At 40.4% G+C, this 16869-nt stretch overlaps 1 protein-coding gene across 20 annotated transcripts in view; it reads left to right on the forward strand.

Annotated features, from left to right (window-relative positions):
• Positions 1-16869, forward strand: part of afdn.S (afadin, adherens junction formation factorS homeolog) — a 91551-nt gene that overhangs the window by 19489 nt on the left and 55193 nt on the right. For 16 of the 20 annotated variants that reach the window (XM_041564467.1, XM_041564470.1, XM_041564468.1 and 13 more), the window contains exons 4-9: positions 6998-7152; positions 9083-9243; positions 10187-10344; positions 11282-11390; positions 11681-11839; positions 12830-12924. In XM_041564467.1, coding sequence (XP_041420401.1) covers positions 6998-7152; positions 9083-9243; positions 10187-10344; positions 11282-11390; positions 11681-11839; positions 12830-12924 — 837 coding nt within the window. The remainder of the gene's footprint in view (positions 1-6997; positions 7153-9082; positions 9244-10186; positions 10345-11281; positions 11391-11680; positions 11840-12829; positions 12925-16869) is intronic. The other 4 variants (XM_041564469.1, XM_041564471.1, XM_041564473.1 and 1 more) reach the window with 1 other exon arrangement.

A 16869-nucleotide genomic window follows, 5' to 3' on the forward strand; every position in this document is an offset into this window, starting at 1 on the left:
TGGGTAATCATAAATAGAAAATTGCCATTTTAAAAAATAAGGGCCGCCCCCTGAGATCGTAAGATTCACTGTGCACACATACAAACCACATGTAAGGTCACATGAGCCAATTAACAGACAGAGTTCTGTCTTTTGCTTCCTCACTTCTTCCTGTTACAGTTAGTGTTGTAGTATTTCTGGTCAGGTGATCTCTGAGGCAGCACAGATAGAGTCACGAAATGGTGGTTCAAGGCAAGAGATGTAAAAGGGCAATATTTATGTAAATATATATTCCAGTTTGGTAAGATTCTTTAATATGTCATTCAATTTGATATAAACTATCTGTTGCTTAAGTATTCATTTTGGGGGTATAGTTTTCCTTTAAGGGCAAAGGCAAGCTGTAAGGTTTGTCGTCTGTGGTTAAATCCGCGAGATTGCTGGCAACAAATGCCCCATAAAATAGTTTTCGTAGTACAAGTATGAGATCTGTTAATTGGAAACATGTTATCCAGAAAGCTCCAAATTATGGGAAGACCATTATCCATAGACTCCTATTTTAATCAAATAATTCATATTTTTAAAAATGATATCCTCTTTCTGTAATAATAAAACAGTACCTTGTACTTGATCCCTGCTAAGATATAAGCAACCCTTACTAATGGCAAAACAGTCCATTTGGGTTTAATTCATGTTTTAACTATTTCTAAGTAGATTTAAGGTAGCTGCAATCTTAAAGGACCAGTAACCTAGAAAAAATCAAAAAAAAAAAATCATTTGTACTTAATAAAAAAAAAAAAACACCAAGACACTTAACTTTAAATCCGTAAAGTCTTTAAGAAATAACTTACCGATTCTCTGCTTGTGCTCCTCTTCAGAAACTGCTTCAGGGCGACGATCCATCATGTGGCGCTCAATTTCCCCTCCCTGGCTATCTCCTATAGAAGACAGGGAGGAGAAAATCGAGCCCTGCACGATGAATTGTCGCCCTGTCACGGTTTCTGTAGAGGAGCGCAACGGAGAATCGGTAAGTTATTTCTTAAAGGTATACTGTCATGGAAATTTTTTTTTTCTTTTCAATATGAATCTGTTAATAGTGCTGCTCCAGCAGAATTCTACACTGAAATACATTTCTCAAAAGAGCAAACAGATTTTTTTATATTCAATTTTGAAATCTGACATGGGGCTAGACATATTGATGATTTACCAGCTGCCTCAAGTCATGTGACTTGTGCTCTGATAAACTTCAATCACGCGTTACTGCTGTACTGCAAGTTATTAAGGTGGCCATACACGGATAGATCCGCTCGTTTGGCGATGACGCCAAACGAGCGGATCTCCCTCCGATATGCCCACCTTGAGGTGGGCAATATCGGGCTGATCCGATCGTGGGCCCAACGATCGGATCCTAGCGTTCGTCAAACGGGCGGTCTGATCGCGGGACCGCATCAACGAACAGATGCGGCCGCGATCCGACGGGATTTTTAATCCCATCCGATCGAGATCTGGCCGACTTTCGGCCAGATCTCGATCGGGGAAGCCCGTCGGGGGCCCCCATACACGGGCCAATAAGCTGCCGACACGGTCTGTCGGCAGCTTTTATCGGCCCGTGTATGGCCACCTTTAGAGTGATATCACCCCCCTCCCTTTTTCCCCCCAGCAGCCAAACAAAAGAACAATGGGAAGGTAACCAGATAGCAGCTCCCTAACACAAGATAACAGCTGCCTGGTAGATCTAAGAACAGCACTCAATAGTAAAAACCTATGTCCCACTGAGACACATTCAGTTACATTGAGAAGGAAAAACAGCAGCCTGCCAGAAAGCATTTCTCTCCTAAAGTGCAGGCACAAGTCACATGACCAGGGGCAGCTGGGAAATTGACAAAATGTCTAGCCCCATTTCAGATTTCAAAATTGAATATAAAAAAATCTTTTTGCTCTTTTCAGAATTCTGCTGGATTAGCACTATTAACTGTGTTTTGAAAAAAACATGTTTTCCAACGACAGGATCCCTTTAATAAAGACTTTGCGAATTTCAAGTTAAAAGGGGGATTTGTTACCTACTGTAGGGCAGATTTAACCATGGGTGACATCTAACAGTGTGCCATCATCCTAATTCTGAGAACTGCACAGTAGAAAGGCAAGCAGTATTTATTGGGTTTGTCATCTCATTTGCATCACCTCCCAGTGTGTAGTATTTTATAAGATTCCCTTTATTTCCTTTTAAATTGGTACATTTATGCATTTGCAGTGTATGAGGTAACTGTAGTTCCACAACTTGTGTGTTAAATTAAAAAAGTCACACCATTTTTATTATTAATCATATTAGTTTGGCTGCATGGTGGCATAATGGTTAGCACCACTGCCTTGCAGTACTGGGGTCCTGAGTAGGGATGGGCGATTTTTTTTGCCTTGTTTTGCAGCAGAAATGACTAGTATATATATAGTATAGACTAGTATGCCGTCGCGCCGTATGCCGTCACGCGTCAAAAAAAAAAAAAAAAAATCGCCGCACATCAAAATGTTTTTGATGCCCAGAGACCTTAATGGCCATTGGCGACATTTTGCGGGCAGCGAAATTTAGGCGAAATGAACTGGGTCAAATTCGCCCAAGCCTAGTCCTGAGTTCAGTTCCAGCCAGGGCACCATCTACAAGGAGTTTTCTCTGTTGCATACCGGTTAATTGACTCCTGATTAAATTGACCTAAGTGTATGATATAGGGACTTTACATTGTAAATTCCACTGGGTGGAATGATGTACTGTATACTCTCTTAAATGCTGCAGTATATGTCAGCACTATATAAATAAAGCATAATGAAATCTGATCCCTGTGTCCAAGGACAGGCTGATTTCGGTCATTGTGTACATATATGGGGTTAAAGGGGAGCAGAACCTGTGTTTACTCTTCTCAGAGCTGATTGGTTGCCATTGGTTACTGCATTACGATTACTGTAGTTCTGCCCGATATTTATAAATGTATGTAGCAGCAGCTTTTGCCACAACAGTGTACATACACAAACTGCAAATTATAGGGGATGTCAACCCAAAAACATAATTCTAAACAATTTTCCAATATGCATCAGTGGAAGATGTTCAATGGTTTTCAGATTGAAATTATCTGCATATCCTTTTTTGTTAACAGGTACTCTTAAAGTAGTGTAACCAAATTCAGTTCTTCTCTAGATCTGTTACTCAGCCGTCTTACGCTACATTGTTTCATGGGTCAGAACTAGGAACACAGATATGAATAGCCAGACAAATACTCCTGTCAGTAGTAATTACATTTACAAATAACTTTATAATGTTTAATAAATGTACAAATGGATGTTGCAGAGAATTATATTTTTATTCATTAACAAGACAACTGTTTTTGAGGGTGATACTCTTTACACTATTCAACTGTCTATTTTTAAATATATTTTGTTAGCCTGTGTTTAAAAATGAATTGGAACAGGAGTAGTTTAGGTATGACTACATTGCATACTTGGTTTTACGTGTGCATATTCAGGAAGAGTCAAACATTGTAAAATAAGGCATTTGAATGTTTCTATGCATGAGAAAGCATAAATGGCTGACAGTTTCTATTTATTTAGATGTGTTTAGCTTGTTATGCTTGAATGGTTACTTGCTAGGCCCTGTAGGACGTTGGTGTTAAATTTCAGTGAGCCAACCATTGCATTCACAGGGTGAAACAAACGGCAGGTGGTGTATAAACATTCCAGAGTTACAGAAGTCAGTGTTTAGTTGGCAGAAAGGCCATAGATTCAGTGAGTGTTGAAACAGTGTCAAAGGACGCTAATTATAATTTATTGTATTTTGTCTGCACTGGAAATATTAAAAGGTGTTAACCTAATTGCCTTTTTTTCCTTTGAAGGACTTACTAGCCGAGCTTGCAGTCTTAGTACAGCTAGCCACAACCTCCCATGTCATTTTCTGTAACACCTCCCCCCCATTGTATTATCGCCATCCAGAAGCTAGAATTGGGCATAATATTGTTGATGCAAAGGGCAGTAAATACAATACCTCTTTACTTCTTGTTTATGTTGTATTTCTGTACGTAATCTGTATGTCCATTGTATACACCCATTTACTGAACAGAGCTTCGGAGTGTGTTGCCACTTTTTTAAATATGTAAAAATATATTATAAAGATGGGCCTATGCCAAGAGATTCTATAGAAATGTGCCAGAATAGGTATTTCTCTGTGTTTAAATGCATTTCAACAGGAAAATGAATTTTGAAGTGGCCCTTTAGCTTGATGCCCACAGCTGCCATATTGGGATGTGTATATAACCTTTAGGGTGGTGGCACAGGGGGAGATTAGTCACCAATAGATACATTTTCACTACTGCAGGCTACTAATCTTCCTGAAATGCCTTACCACCTTCCCACCTTAAAGTTGTGGTATCAGAAAACGATGCAAAGCGAATGCCATCTCACCGGCAATTCACATTCTTGCCGGTGGGATGGCATTTGCTTTGCTTCGTTTTCCGATATCACAGGTTTACTTGTGAGGCAACATTGGAATGGTGAATGCCATCCCACTGGCAATTCACATTCTTAAAGGTGGTAAGGCATTTCAATGAGATTAGTCGACCTGCAGTAGTGAAGAAGTATGCAATGTAGTGATACCTAAACTACTCCTGTTCCAATTCACTTTTAAAAGAGAACTAAATCCTAAAAATGAATAGGGCTAAAAATGCCATGTTTTCTATACTGAGCTTATTGCACTAGCCTAAAGTTTCAGCCTCTCCATAGCAACAATGATCCAGGACTTCAAACTTGTCACAAGGGGTCACCATCTTGGAAAGTGTCTGCGACACTCCAATGCTTGGTGTGCTCTGAGCAGCTGTTGAGAAGCTAAACTTAGGGGTCTTGGCAAATTATTAAGCCTGTAATATTAGCTGATGTTACAGGCCTGATTATTAAATTCTGATGCTAATTGCACTGGTTTCTGTGCAGCCATGTAGTAATTATCTGTATTAATTACTAATCGGTCTTATATTGTGACATTTATATTCTGTGTACTGTATATTGTAAGTGGGTCCCTAAGCTTAGTAAGTGACAGCAGCACAGAGCGTGTGCAGTGAATCAGCAGAAAAGAAGATGGAGAGCTACTGGGGCATCTTTGGAGACACAGATCTTTACTGCTAAAGGGCTTTGGTTGCCTTGGGCTGGTACAGAAGCACAAAACATAATGTACAACATTTCTAAGCTATTATTTTTACTCTCCTTGTCCTTTAAACACAAGCTAACAAAACATATTTAAAAATAGACCGTTGAATAGTGTAATGAGTATCACCCTCAAAAACAGTTGTTTTGTTAATGAAAGAAAATATAATTCTCTGCAACATTTCCATTTGTACATGTATTAAACATTATAAAGTTATTTGTAAATGTTTGCAAAACTGATGTATTGCTTGTGTCTAGCCACAAATTTAGACCTTTCAGCAAAGGCAATTATTACCAAGCATCCTCTGACCCAATATTAGCATCTTCTGACAAGAACCTGCCATCTGCATTGTGGTTAAAAAATATTAGCCCTCTGTTAGTGTAATCTTTAAAGGGATACTGTCATGGGAAAACATGTTTTTTTCCCAAAACACATCAGTTAATAATGCTGCTCCAGCAGAATTATGCACTGAAATCAGTTTCCCAGCTGCCCCACTCACGTGACTTGTGCCTGCATGGCAGAACTATTTTCTGGCAGGCTGTTATTTCTCCTACTTAATATAACTGAATCAGTCTCAGTGGGACTTGGCTTTTACTACTTGAGTGCTGTTCTTAGATCTTCCAGGGAGCTGTTATCTTGTGTTAGGGAGCTGCTGTCTGGTTACCTTCCTATTGTTCTGTTGTTAGGCTGCTGTGGGGGCGGGTGATATCACTTCAACTTGCAGTACAGTAGTAAAGAGTGACTGAAGTTTATCAGAGCACAAGTCACATGACTGGGGACACCTGGGAAACTGACAATATGTCTAGCCCCATGTCGGATTTCAAAATTGAATATAACAAAATTTGTTTGCTCTTTTGAAAAATGGATTTCAGTGCAGAATTCTGCTGGAGCAGCACTATTAACTGATGCATTTTGAAAAAAACATGTCTTCCGATGACCTTATCCTTTTAGAATAAAATGTGTTATAACACACAGCAACCCAGCAAACTCCAACCCAAGTCTGTTATGGCATCACTTGTGTCTTATTTACTTCCAACAAAAATTAAGAAGCTCTATTTATTAAACAAAAATACCCTGTACACACACACAATACAGTTAAATGTTGTGAAATTAAAGTGACCAAATCAACTTGGTAACCCAAAAATTGGTTTAGAAACATATTTGTATATGTGTTTAACATTTTTGCTGGGAATTTTTTCGCTTTATTTAGGGGGATCCTGGTGATCTACCCATGAGATCAAGTTTTTGGGTTGTGACACTTTTATACAATCCACACATTTTATACAATCCACATTTCTTGTAATCCTTATTCTATTTTCTCTAACAATTGTGTCCAAAATGCTGCAGTGCTATAGCAATATTTTATATCCTCTGTGTTTAAAGTGCATTGAGCAGTAAGAAAGTATGACGCACATTTGATGCTGTTTCAGATGCCTCCCAAAATTCCTGTTTGGAAAATTAGGCCTTTTAGGCCATGGCCCAATCCACCACACCCAGTTACACCCACCCATACTCATGATTCCACCCTGCCCAACCTATTCATTTGCTCTGTACTTTCTGAATGTAAAATAAGTATATCCCTTAGGTATGTAAGGAAATAAAGGTTCTTATAAATAATGGTTTCACACCCATTGGGTCTTTTAACTAAATCCAGGTTTTTAATGTCAAGAAATCACTTCTCTCCTCGGGTAAAAAAATAAGCAACATAAACATTAGCCCAAAGGTAACTCTTTTCATGTTTGTAGCTGTTAAATTATTTATTACATGTTTTACTTTGTATACTTCTTTATATTCTTGATTTAAAACATACTAAGCAATGGTGTTTTCTTCATTTACTCCCCTCTTAAGAAGGCTCAAAGCAATGGACCAGAGAAACAGGAAAAAGAAGGTGTAATCCAGAATTTTAAGAGGACCTTGTCAAAAAAGGAAAAAAAAGAGAAGAAAAGACGTGAGAGGGAGCAGTCGACAGATAAAGAGGAGCAGTCACAGCTGAGAGATGATGGGTAAAACATTTTCTTGTATTTGGAAATGAGTAAAATCTGGAAAGAAACACTACTCCATTTTGCTGCACTTACCATACCATGCATAACTGAGTTGCTTTTTTTCTAGTTAGAGGATTATAAAGCAATATGAAGGCAGCTTTGCAGTAGCACTGCCCCTTTAGCCCAAGAAAATGAAAGCTATACCTTTGTAGATTATTGGGGGGGGGGGGGTAGGGGAATGAAAGAAACATAGCTTTTAGGATTTCAGTTAAATAAACGGAACTGGGAAGAAAAAAAACATGAAAATATAGGATTTTGTGCTACAGTGGGTTTACCCAATGCTTGTGATTTCTAATACAGGATGATACCAATAGCAAAATTTGCAGCAGAAGCTTTGGTAATATCAATGATTTGCATTAGGCATGCTTTAGGATGAACCCATTTGTATGAGATCTTTGTATCTTTAAACAGAATATATGTGAACAGAAGGCTATTGTCAGTTTATTAGCTGTTTAAAGCTTGCCCCAAGGACGCTTAGATATTGTGCTATACTGACCAATTCTTGACTGAAAAAACAGAAAAAGGCACCAGAAAAACAGTGTATGGGAAAAAAAAGATTCTCGGCCCCTTTTGCAAGTTTCTAGGTTTTTTTCAGTATATGTCTAAAGCTGGCCATAGACGCAAAGGTTTGATCGTACGAATCTCTGTTTCGTACGATTTTCGGGCTGTGTGTGGAGTGTCCCGACATTTTTTGTGTGATGGCGATCGGTCGTTCAGACGTTTGGACAGGTATGAAAATTTCTGTTGGTTACCGATAATATCTCTTCATGTATTGCCGATCTGACGATATGAGTGGGAGACTGTCACCAGCTTTTGTTGGCCATAACTTTTATACGAGTAGTGAAAGATCTGTTCTTTTACTACTTTGTTTGATCTGAATGGTTAGTGGCAGGTCGGGAGATGGAACAGAACGATCGTTCAACCTATGTGAAGGTAAATCTGCACGTCTATGGCCACCTTAAGGTGCTTCAGGCACCTTCTGCTTCAGTAACAGAGCTGCATTTTTCTGCAACAGAAAAAGCTGCAGTCGCTGTTCTTAAATTGGGCAACAGTATATATCAATGTGTGCTGCTTGTATATCTTTTATAATTTAATAATAAATACAAGGAGTTGCATGGTAACTGTATTATGGACTATAGATTAAGTCCAGTTGGGCACTTCATTTATGAATCATGCATATTTGCTGTGGAACATACTGTTGCAATAAAGGACAGTATTATGGGACAGAATAATTCTGCCGGGGGTTTACCTTGACGTGGTTATGGTGGCTTACCAATTTTAGGATCATAACTTTGTAATTAAAAACATCTGTTTTTCTAAATACATGCACTTGCATAGATACTTATAGGACCGGTTACCAAGGAATGTGCATTGATCAATCCCCTCTCTTTTTTTGTATCCTAGATCAGTAGCACTATTGTATTTATATATTTTTATTTAGCCTTGGAATGCTCCCACAACCCCCTTTTTTTTGCATTGAGTATAACAATTAAAAAATTTTATAGCTAATTTTAACAGCTCTATTGCTTTATGTTGAGAATGTAAAATATATTGTTATAGCTTGGCGATCTCTCAGCAGCATAATCAAAATTATGCAGTATGGGGTTTCCCTGCTGCAGATCTCATCCTGCCAGCCAGTGCTATGACCACTACCTGTGGGAGAAGCATAAGACACTCTCACCCTTCATTTCAGCCTAGTCTGAACTGAAAGGTTCTCTCTGCAGCTCTGATATAATGATATTTTTAGAAGTTAAAATGCTTTCAAACTGTTTTTTTCCTGCATCATTACACATTTTAAAGGAGGATGAATAGTATGACTGAAGATGACTGTTTTCTAAAATGTCTGAATTTGCAATGAAATGTATTCTTCTCTCTCAATCTCTTTCCTTAGTGATAACTTACAGTTAGCTATGGAGGTATACAAAGATATGCCAGAGACCAGCTTTACTCGCACAATATCTAACCCAGAGGTGGTTATGAAAAGAAGACGACAGCAAAAATTGGAAAAAAGAATGCAAGAATTCCGCAGCTCTGATGGACGACCAGACTCGGGTAATTTAAAAGAAAATTTGTATTTACTTCACATTGCACTCCCAGAAAACTAGAACATGTTAAGATTAACAAAGGTCTGGGGCCAGATGGTATTCATCCCAGAATATTAGCGAGCTTAGCTCTGTGGTTGCCAAACCTCTTGACTTAATTTTTCAGGATTCATTGAGATCTGGCATAGTGCCGAGAGACTGGCGAATTGCTAATGTGGTGCCTCTATTCAAAAAAGGATCCCGTTCTCAGCCTCAAAACTATAGGCCAGTTAGTCTGACGTCAGTGGTAGGAAAGCTTTTCGAAGGGTTAATAAAGGATAAGATACTGGACTTCATAGCAAATCATAATACTATGAGTTTGTGCCAGCATGGTTTTATGCGTAATAGATCTTGCCAGACTAACTTAATTTCTTTTTATGAGAAGGTAAGTAGAGACCTCGATTCTGGGATGGCAGTGGATGTGATTTACTTAGACTTTGCTAAAGCATTTGATACAGTGCCACACAAAAGGTTACTGGTTAAATTAAGGAATGTTGGCCTGGAACATAGTATTTGTACCTGGATAGAGAACTGGCTAAAAGACTACAAAGGGTGGTGGTAAATGGAACATTTTCTAATTAGACCAGTGTTGTTAGTGGAGTACCGCAGGGCTCTGTACTAGGTCCCTTGCTTTTCAACTTGTTTATTAATGACCTGGAGGTGGGCATTGAAAGTACTGTTTTCATTTGGAGCGGTTGGACTTGATGGGCTTTGTCTTTTTTCAACCTAATTTAACTATGTAACTATTTAACTGCGAACCACTTTATTTGTTGAAATCATAAATTCTTTTGTGGAATGCTGTGGAGGTCATGAAACTGTTGCAGGAATATGATATTTTGATTCATACAAAGGGAAATGTAAAATATAATATTTTAAAGCCTGTCATTTTTGTCACTTTTTTTTTTTTCTCCTAGGTGGGACATTGCGGATTTATGCTGATAGTTTAAAACCAAATATACCATACAAAACAATCTTGTTATCCACTAATGATACAGCAGATTTTGCCGTTATAGAAGCTTTGGAAAAATATGGAATGGAGAAAGAAAACCCCAAGGAATACTGCATTGCTAAGGTATTTGGTGCCTGCTAGTTGTACAGATTTAAAATGCAGTTGCAAACAGGTGCATTACCATTAAATACATTATTACTGTTGAACTCTTTCTCAGCTATACTAAAAGGACTGCAGCGGAGATAGTGATGTCACTTAAGTGATATATGTATTCAGGACAAATCTTAATATACAGTGGTATATTGGGACACTGTTTTTTTTTTTTTTAAAGAATGGGTTCCAGGAAAGCCTGATTGCACATTTGTGGAAGTGTATCATGGCTCGAACAAATTTTTTTGGTGCCGATAAAGTAGGAAAATGGCATATCTCTAAAGGGTTTGGACCCAACCAATCAATAGTGAGAAAGATTGTGTACAAATAGAGGAAATTCAAGTCTGTTGTTACCCTACCAGAAGTGGTTGACCATCAAAGATACTTCCAATTGCAAGGCGTTAAAAGGAACCCAAGTTACAAAGGAACCCAAAAAAATATTGCTGACTGTCTACAGTTAGCTAAAGATCATGTTGGCTTAAATGAGGAGCATTACATTTGGAGAAAGAAAAACGCTGCATTCCAGCGTAAGAACTGTATCCCGTCTGTGAAACGTTGTGGTGGGAGTGTTCTGGTTTGGGCTTGTTGTGCTGCATCTAGGCCTGGATGGCTTGTCAACATTGATGACAATGAATTCTGAAGTATACAAGATTATTCTAAAGAAAAATGTCAAGACATCTGTCTGTGAAACAAACTTTTAGTTGCAGTTAATACTGACTTACTTTTGCCACACACAGTGCAACAAAGGGGAAAAAAAACCTGTGTAGAAGAGCCGTAATTTATTAACTTATCCAGTTTAATAAATATGTCTATCTAATTTTATATGATATCTATTATATAAAGTGTATTATTTTTATTTACATGAAACTGGAAAATGATCTCATTTGTTCATTATTATTTGGTTTTGTAGGTCATATTATCACCTGGAGCTCAGCATTCAGACAAAGGCATTATAGAATTTATTCTAGATGATGAAGAATGCCCTCTTCACATATTTCGAGATTGGCCAAATGAGAAAGGTACATATAAGAAAACAGCGGCACTCAACTCAAGCTAAGTTTAGAGGCCATCTGCACACTTGGAAGAATAATAGAGGGATTATTCAATAAGTTAGGTGCACCCACAACTGTGTGCACACACCCTTACACTTATAAATATCAGAAATAAAATAAATAAAACATGTTCTCTTTTTACCTCTCCAAGTGGTGGGTTAGAATATCTCAGCAATATGCATTAGCAGAGGAACACATGTAGAAAATCTGTGATATATTTGTTATTTATGTATTTTTTATTAATCTTCATTCCATAGGGGAACTTGTGTTCCAGTTGAAAAGACGGCCAACAGATAGTATTCTAAAGCAAAACCGGAAACATGACGGCAAATCAGGAAAGAGCAAGGACAGAACTGACCACTATTCTTTATCACTTTCTCCTGATAAACTGCCTTACTTGGTGGAGTTAAGTGCAGGTACGAGTCTACCAGCAGACCTCCTCTTTTGGGGTATAAGAAAGTCCCTGACAATGTAGCTGCCTTTTAAAATCTTGAATACCTGTGTTAGAGGCACTATAATATGCAAGAAAAAAGTCTGTGGGGATTCCAGCCCGAGGACATTCTAGTATGATTTGGAGCAAATGCTGATTTGCTATACTAGGTTTTCATAGAAGGCAGCACATTGCACACTAAGTGGGAGTTTTATAGTGAACAGACACAAAATTTAGCCTTAGAGTTACAGCAAGAATATTGAAATATCTATACATTTTCATAAATCTATAACCTTGTTGTGACATATAAGTTGCCCTGGCTAGTTGTAGGAAAGTATATCCTAAACCAGGTATCTCCAACCTTTTGAACCTGTGAGCAACATTCAGAAGTAAAAGGACTTGGGTAGCAACACTAGCATGAAAAATGTTCTTGGGGTGCCAAATAAGGACTGTTATTGGCTGTTTGGTAGGACCTTTACAGACTGGCATCCTATAGGAGACTCGGTTTGGCAGTACACATGTTTTTTATGAAACCAAAACTTGCCTCCAAGCCTGGAATTCAAAAATAAGCTCCTGCTTTGAGGCCACTGGGAGCAACATTCAAGGGGTTAGAGAGCAACATGTTGCTCACGAGCTACTGGTTGCGGGTCACTGTCCGAAACCGTCCTATTGAGGGAAGTGTCATATAAGGCAACTCCAGTCTTCCAGTGTGACTTTTCAGTACCTGCTCACTGAATTGTCATTGAGTTGTCTACTTTTCAGCTGCTTCGAAACACAGGTCAGGTAACCATGAAAATGTCTTTCTGTATGAGCCAGGGGACACAATGTAAGGGTTAGGGCAGTATCTCTTTGATAGCAACCATATCCACTACCACACTGGTTTTCCACAGAGAAAGCAATATTGTTATCCTCCATATTTCACTGTACTTTGTTGTGTAAAACACTTACTGTACTGAGCATTTTTTCTCTGAATAAGATGGATCAGACTCGAGAGATAAGCCCAAACTCTATCGTTTACAACCAAGTGTCACGGAAGTTGGAACTGAAAAATTTCAGGATAATTCCATACAGGTAAGCTAGCTGTTTAATGGTTGGTTGTGTATGTAGAACTCTTGACCTTTTTGAAGACCAACTTCTTACTCTCAAAATGGAGTACTAGGTTATAATTATACCTTAAAGTGACTGGCCTTAATATGTTGAGTAATGTCATTTCAAAAATACACTATGTGCAGACTTTGTCCTGCTATGCATAAACTTTTTTTTGTTTACTTCAGTGACTTCTCTGTGGGTGTTTTTTTTTTTTTAGCTATGCCTTTTTTTATTGCAGTTTCTGTTTTATGCTTCGTAGTGGAGTATTCTTAATTGCAGAAGTTAATGAATTTATGCTGTAATTTTTATGTCTGTCCCATCAAATCTTATAATCTGATATCCCTAGCACATGCACATTGCACCAGGTATCTTATTTAGACAGTAGGGGGGTGGTTAAGATGTGCAAGGTATTTTCTGTTATATTGTTAAAAATATTACATGAAATGATCAGACTTTAAAACACACAAGTGCTTTGTGTTAGTTAACAGTGTCATTATTCCCAGTAGCTTTTATGGTGTATCCTGCACATTTAGTCTATCACTTTTCTAAGTGTCTAGTTTTTCTAAGTGTCACAGTTTCATGCCTTTTTGTTTGGGCTGAACCACAGCTACAAGGGGCAGAACTGTCAAGGAAGTTACAGCAAAACATGTCATCCATCCTCAGCCCAAATCTCATCCTCTCCATTCACTGTTTATAACCCCTCCACCCCTTACCTGAGTACTGATTTATGGTGTGTTTTTTTCAGTGTGGGGGATGAGCAATATTTGTACTGACCCTCCCCAACCCTGGGACAACTAGTAGGGCAAGTTAAAGGAACAGTAACACCAAAAAGATGTGTTTTAAAGGAATGACAATGTAATGTACTTTTGCGCTGCACTAGTACAACTGGTGTTTTGTTTCAGAAACACTACTATAGTGTATATAAACAAGCTACTATGTAGCCATGCCATGGGGGCAGCCATTCAAATCTGAAAAAGGAGAAAAGGCACAAGATACAAAGCAGATAACAGATAAGCTCTATAGTATACAATGGCATTCTACAGTATTTTTCTCTTGCCTAATTGGGGGACACAGGCACCATGGGGATGAAGATCCTGCAGCTGGAGATGGACACTAACTTGTTAACCTTTGGCTCCTCCTCCTGCTCTGGGCTTCATCCCCTGCCTCCTCCTACAATATTCAGTTTCTTTTAGTGTCCTCAGAGGAGAAGACACAGAAAAACTTGTGGCTGGAGCAGATGATCAAGGACCACGGTTAAGATCATGCCACAGATGGGACCATTGATCGCAATCAAGTGTCCCACCAGCTGTTTAGGTTACAACCTATACATCTATGTGCCCAACAGCCTTTCCGCTCTATGGAGGTCTGCAGGCTAGCTCCCCTATTTCCCTGTGGCTGGGTTCCCGCTCCACGGAGGTCTGAACCAGCTTGCTATTCACCTACATTCTTTAAGCACGGATATATCCTTATATCTTTACAGGGAAATCCATCATTCAGGGCCCTCTACGGCTGGATGGTTTGGGTGAGTATTATTATTTCACCGTTATCCGCCTCTCCCCCTCCCAAGGCATAGCTGGGGCTGTAACCTGAGACTTCCCCTATGCGTTCCATTCTTTCAACGCTGTTGCGCTAAGCGCATTCCCCTTGGCGCGCACTTCCGGTCTCTCTGCCTCTGCTTCCTGGCGCCATGCGCGAGTGACACGCAGCCTGACTCTGGCGCCAAATCTAGCGGAACGCGCACTTCCGGTTCCTCGCACAGCAGCCGGCAGACTCCAGCGCGTCTCGGTGCTCTTCGTGACTGAGGCATCTCAACGCCGGCCCGTTCTTTTATACAGCCGCTCCTCAGGCGAGTATGCTTTTTTCTCTGCGCCTACGCGCACTAGGCTGGTGTAATTTAGCTGGGGCCAGTAATAGCCTAGAGAGCTAAGTGCTGCTCCTATACTTAGTGAGCTGGGAATAACCTAATTTCCCTTCTCTCTTACAGGCACATTCTAAGGCCCTGCGACAGCTCATCCCCTGCCCTCCCTTGTTAACATATATATATATATATATATATATATATTTCCATACAAGGAGTTCAGAATTGCCACTGAGTTATGGCAGACAAAACAGAGGAGCCCAGGACCTCAAAGTCCTCAGCACCTTCCCGCAAGGCAGCACAAGTTTCTTACCTTGCATGTGCAGTGTGCAACACCAAATTTCAGAGCGTTTCCTCTGAATCTGTGTGCGCAGCGTGTAGACACCCTCCCTCTCCACCTGTTGCCAACACAGCCCACACTGCCAGCACTTCAGACTCTGAGTTGGTCCGTGCCCTTTCCATCTCACTTGCTGGACTACAGAATTTATCCCGCATTCCTGAGACTTTAGACAAGGTCCTAGAACGCCTGTCTAATCCTACCAGGTCACAAGACAGCAGACCTACCGCCTCTAAAAGATCCATTACCTCGCCCCCAGATTCCCCAGGGGAACAGTTTAGCCCCTCTGATGAGGAGGGACAAATTCCTTCGGGTGACGATTCAGAGGATCAACCTGACCCAGATCAGGACACCCCCAGAACCCAGAGGGAGGTAGAGGGACTTATACAGGCAGTACTCACAACGCTCAATCTCGAAGACACTAATTTGACTATTGAGCCGGCGAAAAACATTTTTAAGAGACAAAAGAAAGCCACCTACATCTTTCCAGCTTATGAGCAATTAGAGGAGATTGTCAAATCCCAATGGAAAACCCCTGATCACAGAGTGCAGATCTCCAGGCGTTTCTCCCAAACCTATCCCTTCCCACAAGATTGCATTGATCTCTGGTCATCCCCTCCGGTGGTTGACCCACCTGTTTCCAGACTTTCCAAGGCCACCACTATCCCAGTGGCAGACGCAGCGTCATTTAAGGATCCAATTGACAAGCGTCTAGAAGGATTCTGCAAGGCAACCTTTACAGCAGCCGGTATGGCTTTCAGACCAATTTTTGCTATAGCCTGGGTTGCCAAGGCTATGGAAGTTTGGGTTGAACAGACAGCACAACTTATCGGATCGGAGGACCCCTCCACTGATGCCCTCTTATCACAAATAGCTGACGCCACCTCTTATATCTGTGACGCCTCATTAGATGCTGCAAAACTGGTGGCTAAGGCATCAGCTCAATACATAGCTGCCAGGAGATTCCTTTGGCTAAAGTCATGGTCAGCTGATCTGACATCGAAGAGATCTCTCGTCAGCCTCCCCTTTTTGGGAAAACAGCTTTTTGGGGCCGAGTTAGACAAGATCATCTCACAAGCCACTGGAGGTAAAAGTACCTTGCTCCCTCAGACCCGAGCGAAGCGGACAACTTTTAAGAGAAGACCGTTTTTTCGGCCCTTTCGCCAGGGACAGCGGACGAAGTCTCAAACAGACAAGCCCACCTCTAATTTTCGCCAACGCTACCAAAACAAGCAAGGCACCCACTGGTCGTCTTCAAAGGGGCAGACCAAGCCCTCCCAGGACAAATCCGCCACAGCATGAGGGCGTACCCACCCTCGGAGGGATCCCCCTAGGCGGCCGTCTAATGTCCTTTCGAGAGGTGTGGAAAGACCAAATACGGGACCACTGGGTCATTCAAGTTGTGTCTCAGGGTCTCCTAATAGACTTTGTTCATCGCCCTCCCCGCAGATTTTTCGTCTCCCGCCTACCCATCAATATTCCCAGAAGGCAAAAGTTCCTATCAATAATTCAAGACCTCTGCTCGACAGGAACCATCCAACCGGTGCCTCCAGGGGAAAGAGGATGGGGATACTATTCCAACCTCTTCATGGTCCCCAAAAAGGACGGTTCCCTGAGACCGGTTTTGGATCTAAAGGACCTCAATCCTTTCGTAAAAAAAACTACATTTCAAGATGGAATCCATACAGTCGGTCCTAGCATCCATGGAGGAGAACGAATTCATGTCCGTCAT

Source organism: Xenopus laevis, chromosome 5S (assembly GCF_017654675.1).
Source record: "Xenopus laevis strain J_2021 chromosome 5S, Xenopus_laevis_v10.1, whole genome shotgun sequence".
Lineage (NCBI taxonomy): Eukaryota > Metazoa > Chordata > Amphibia > Anura > Pipidae > Xenopus > Xenopus laevis.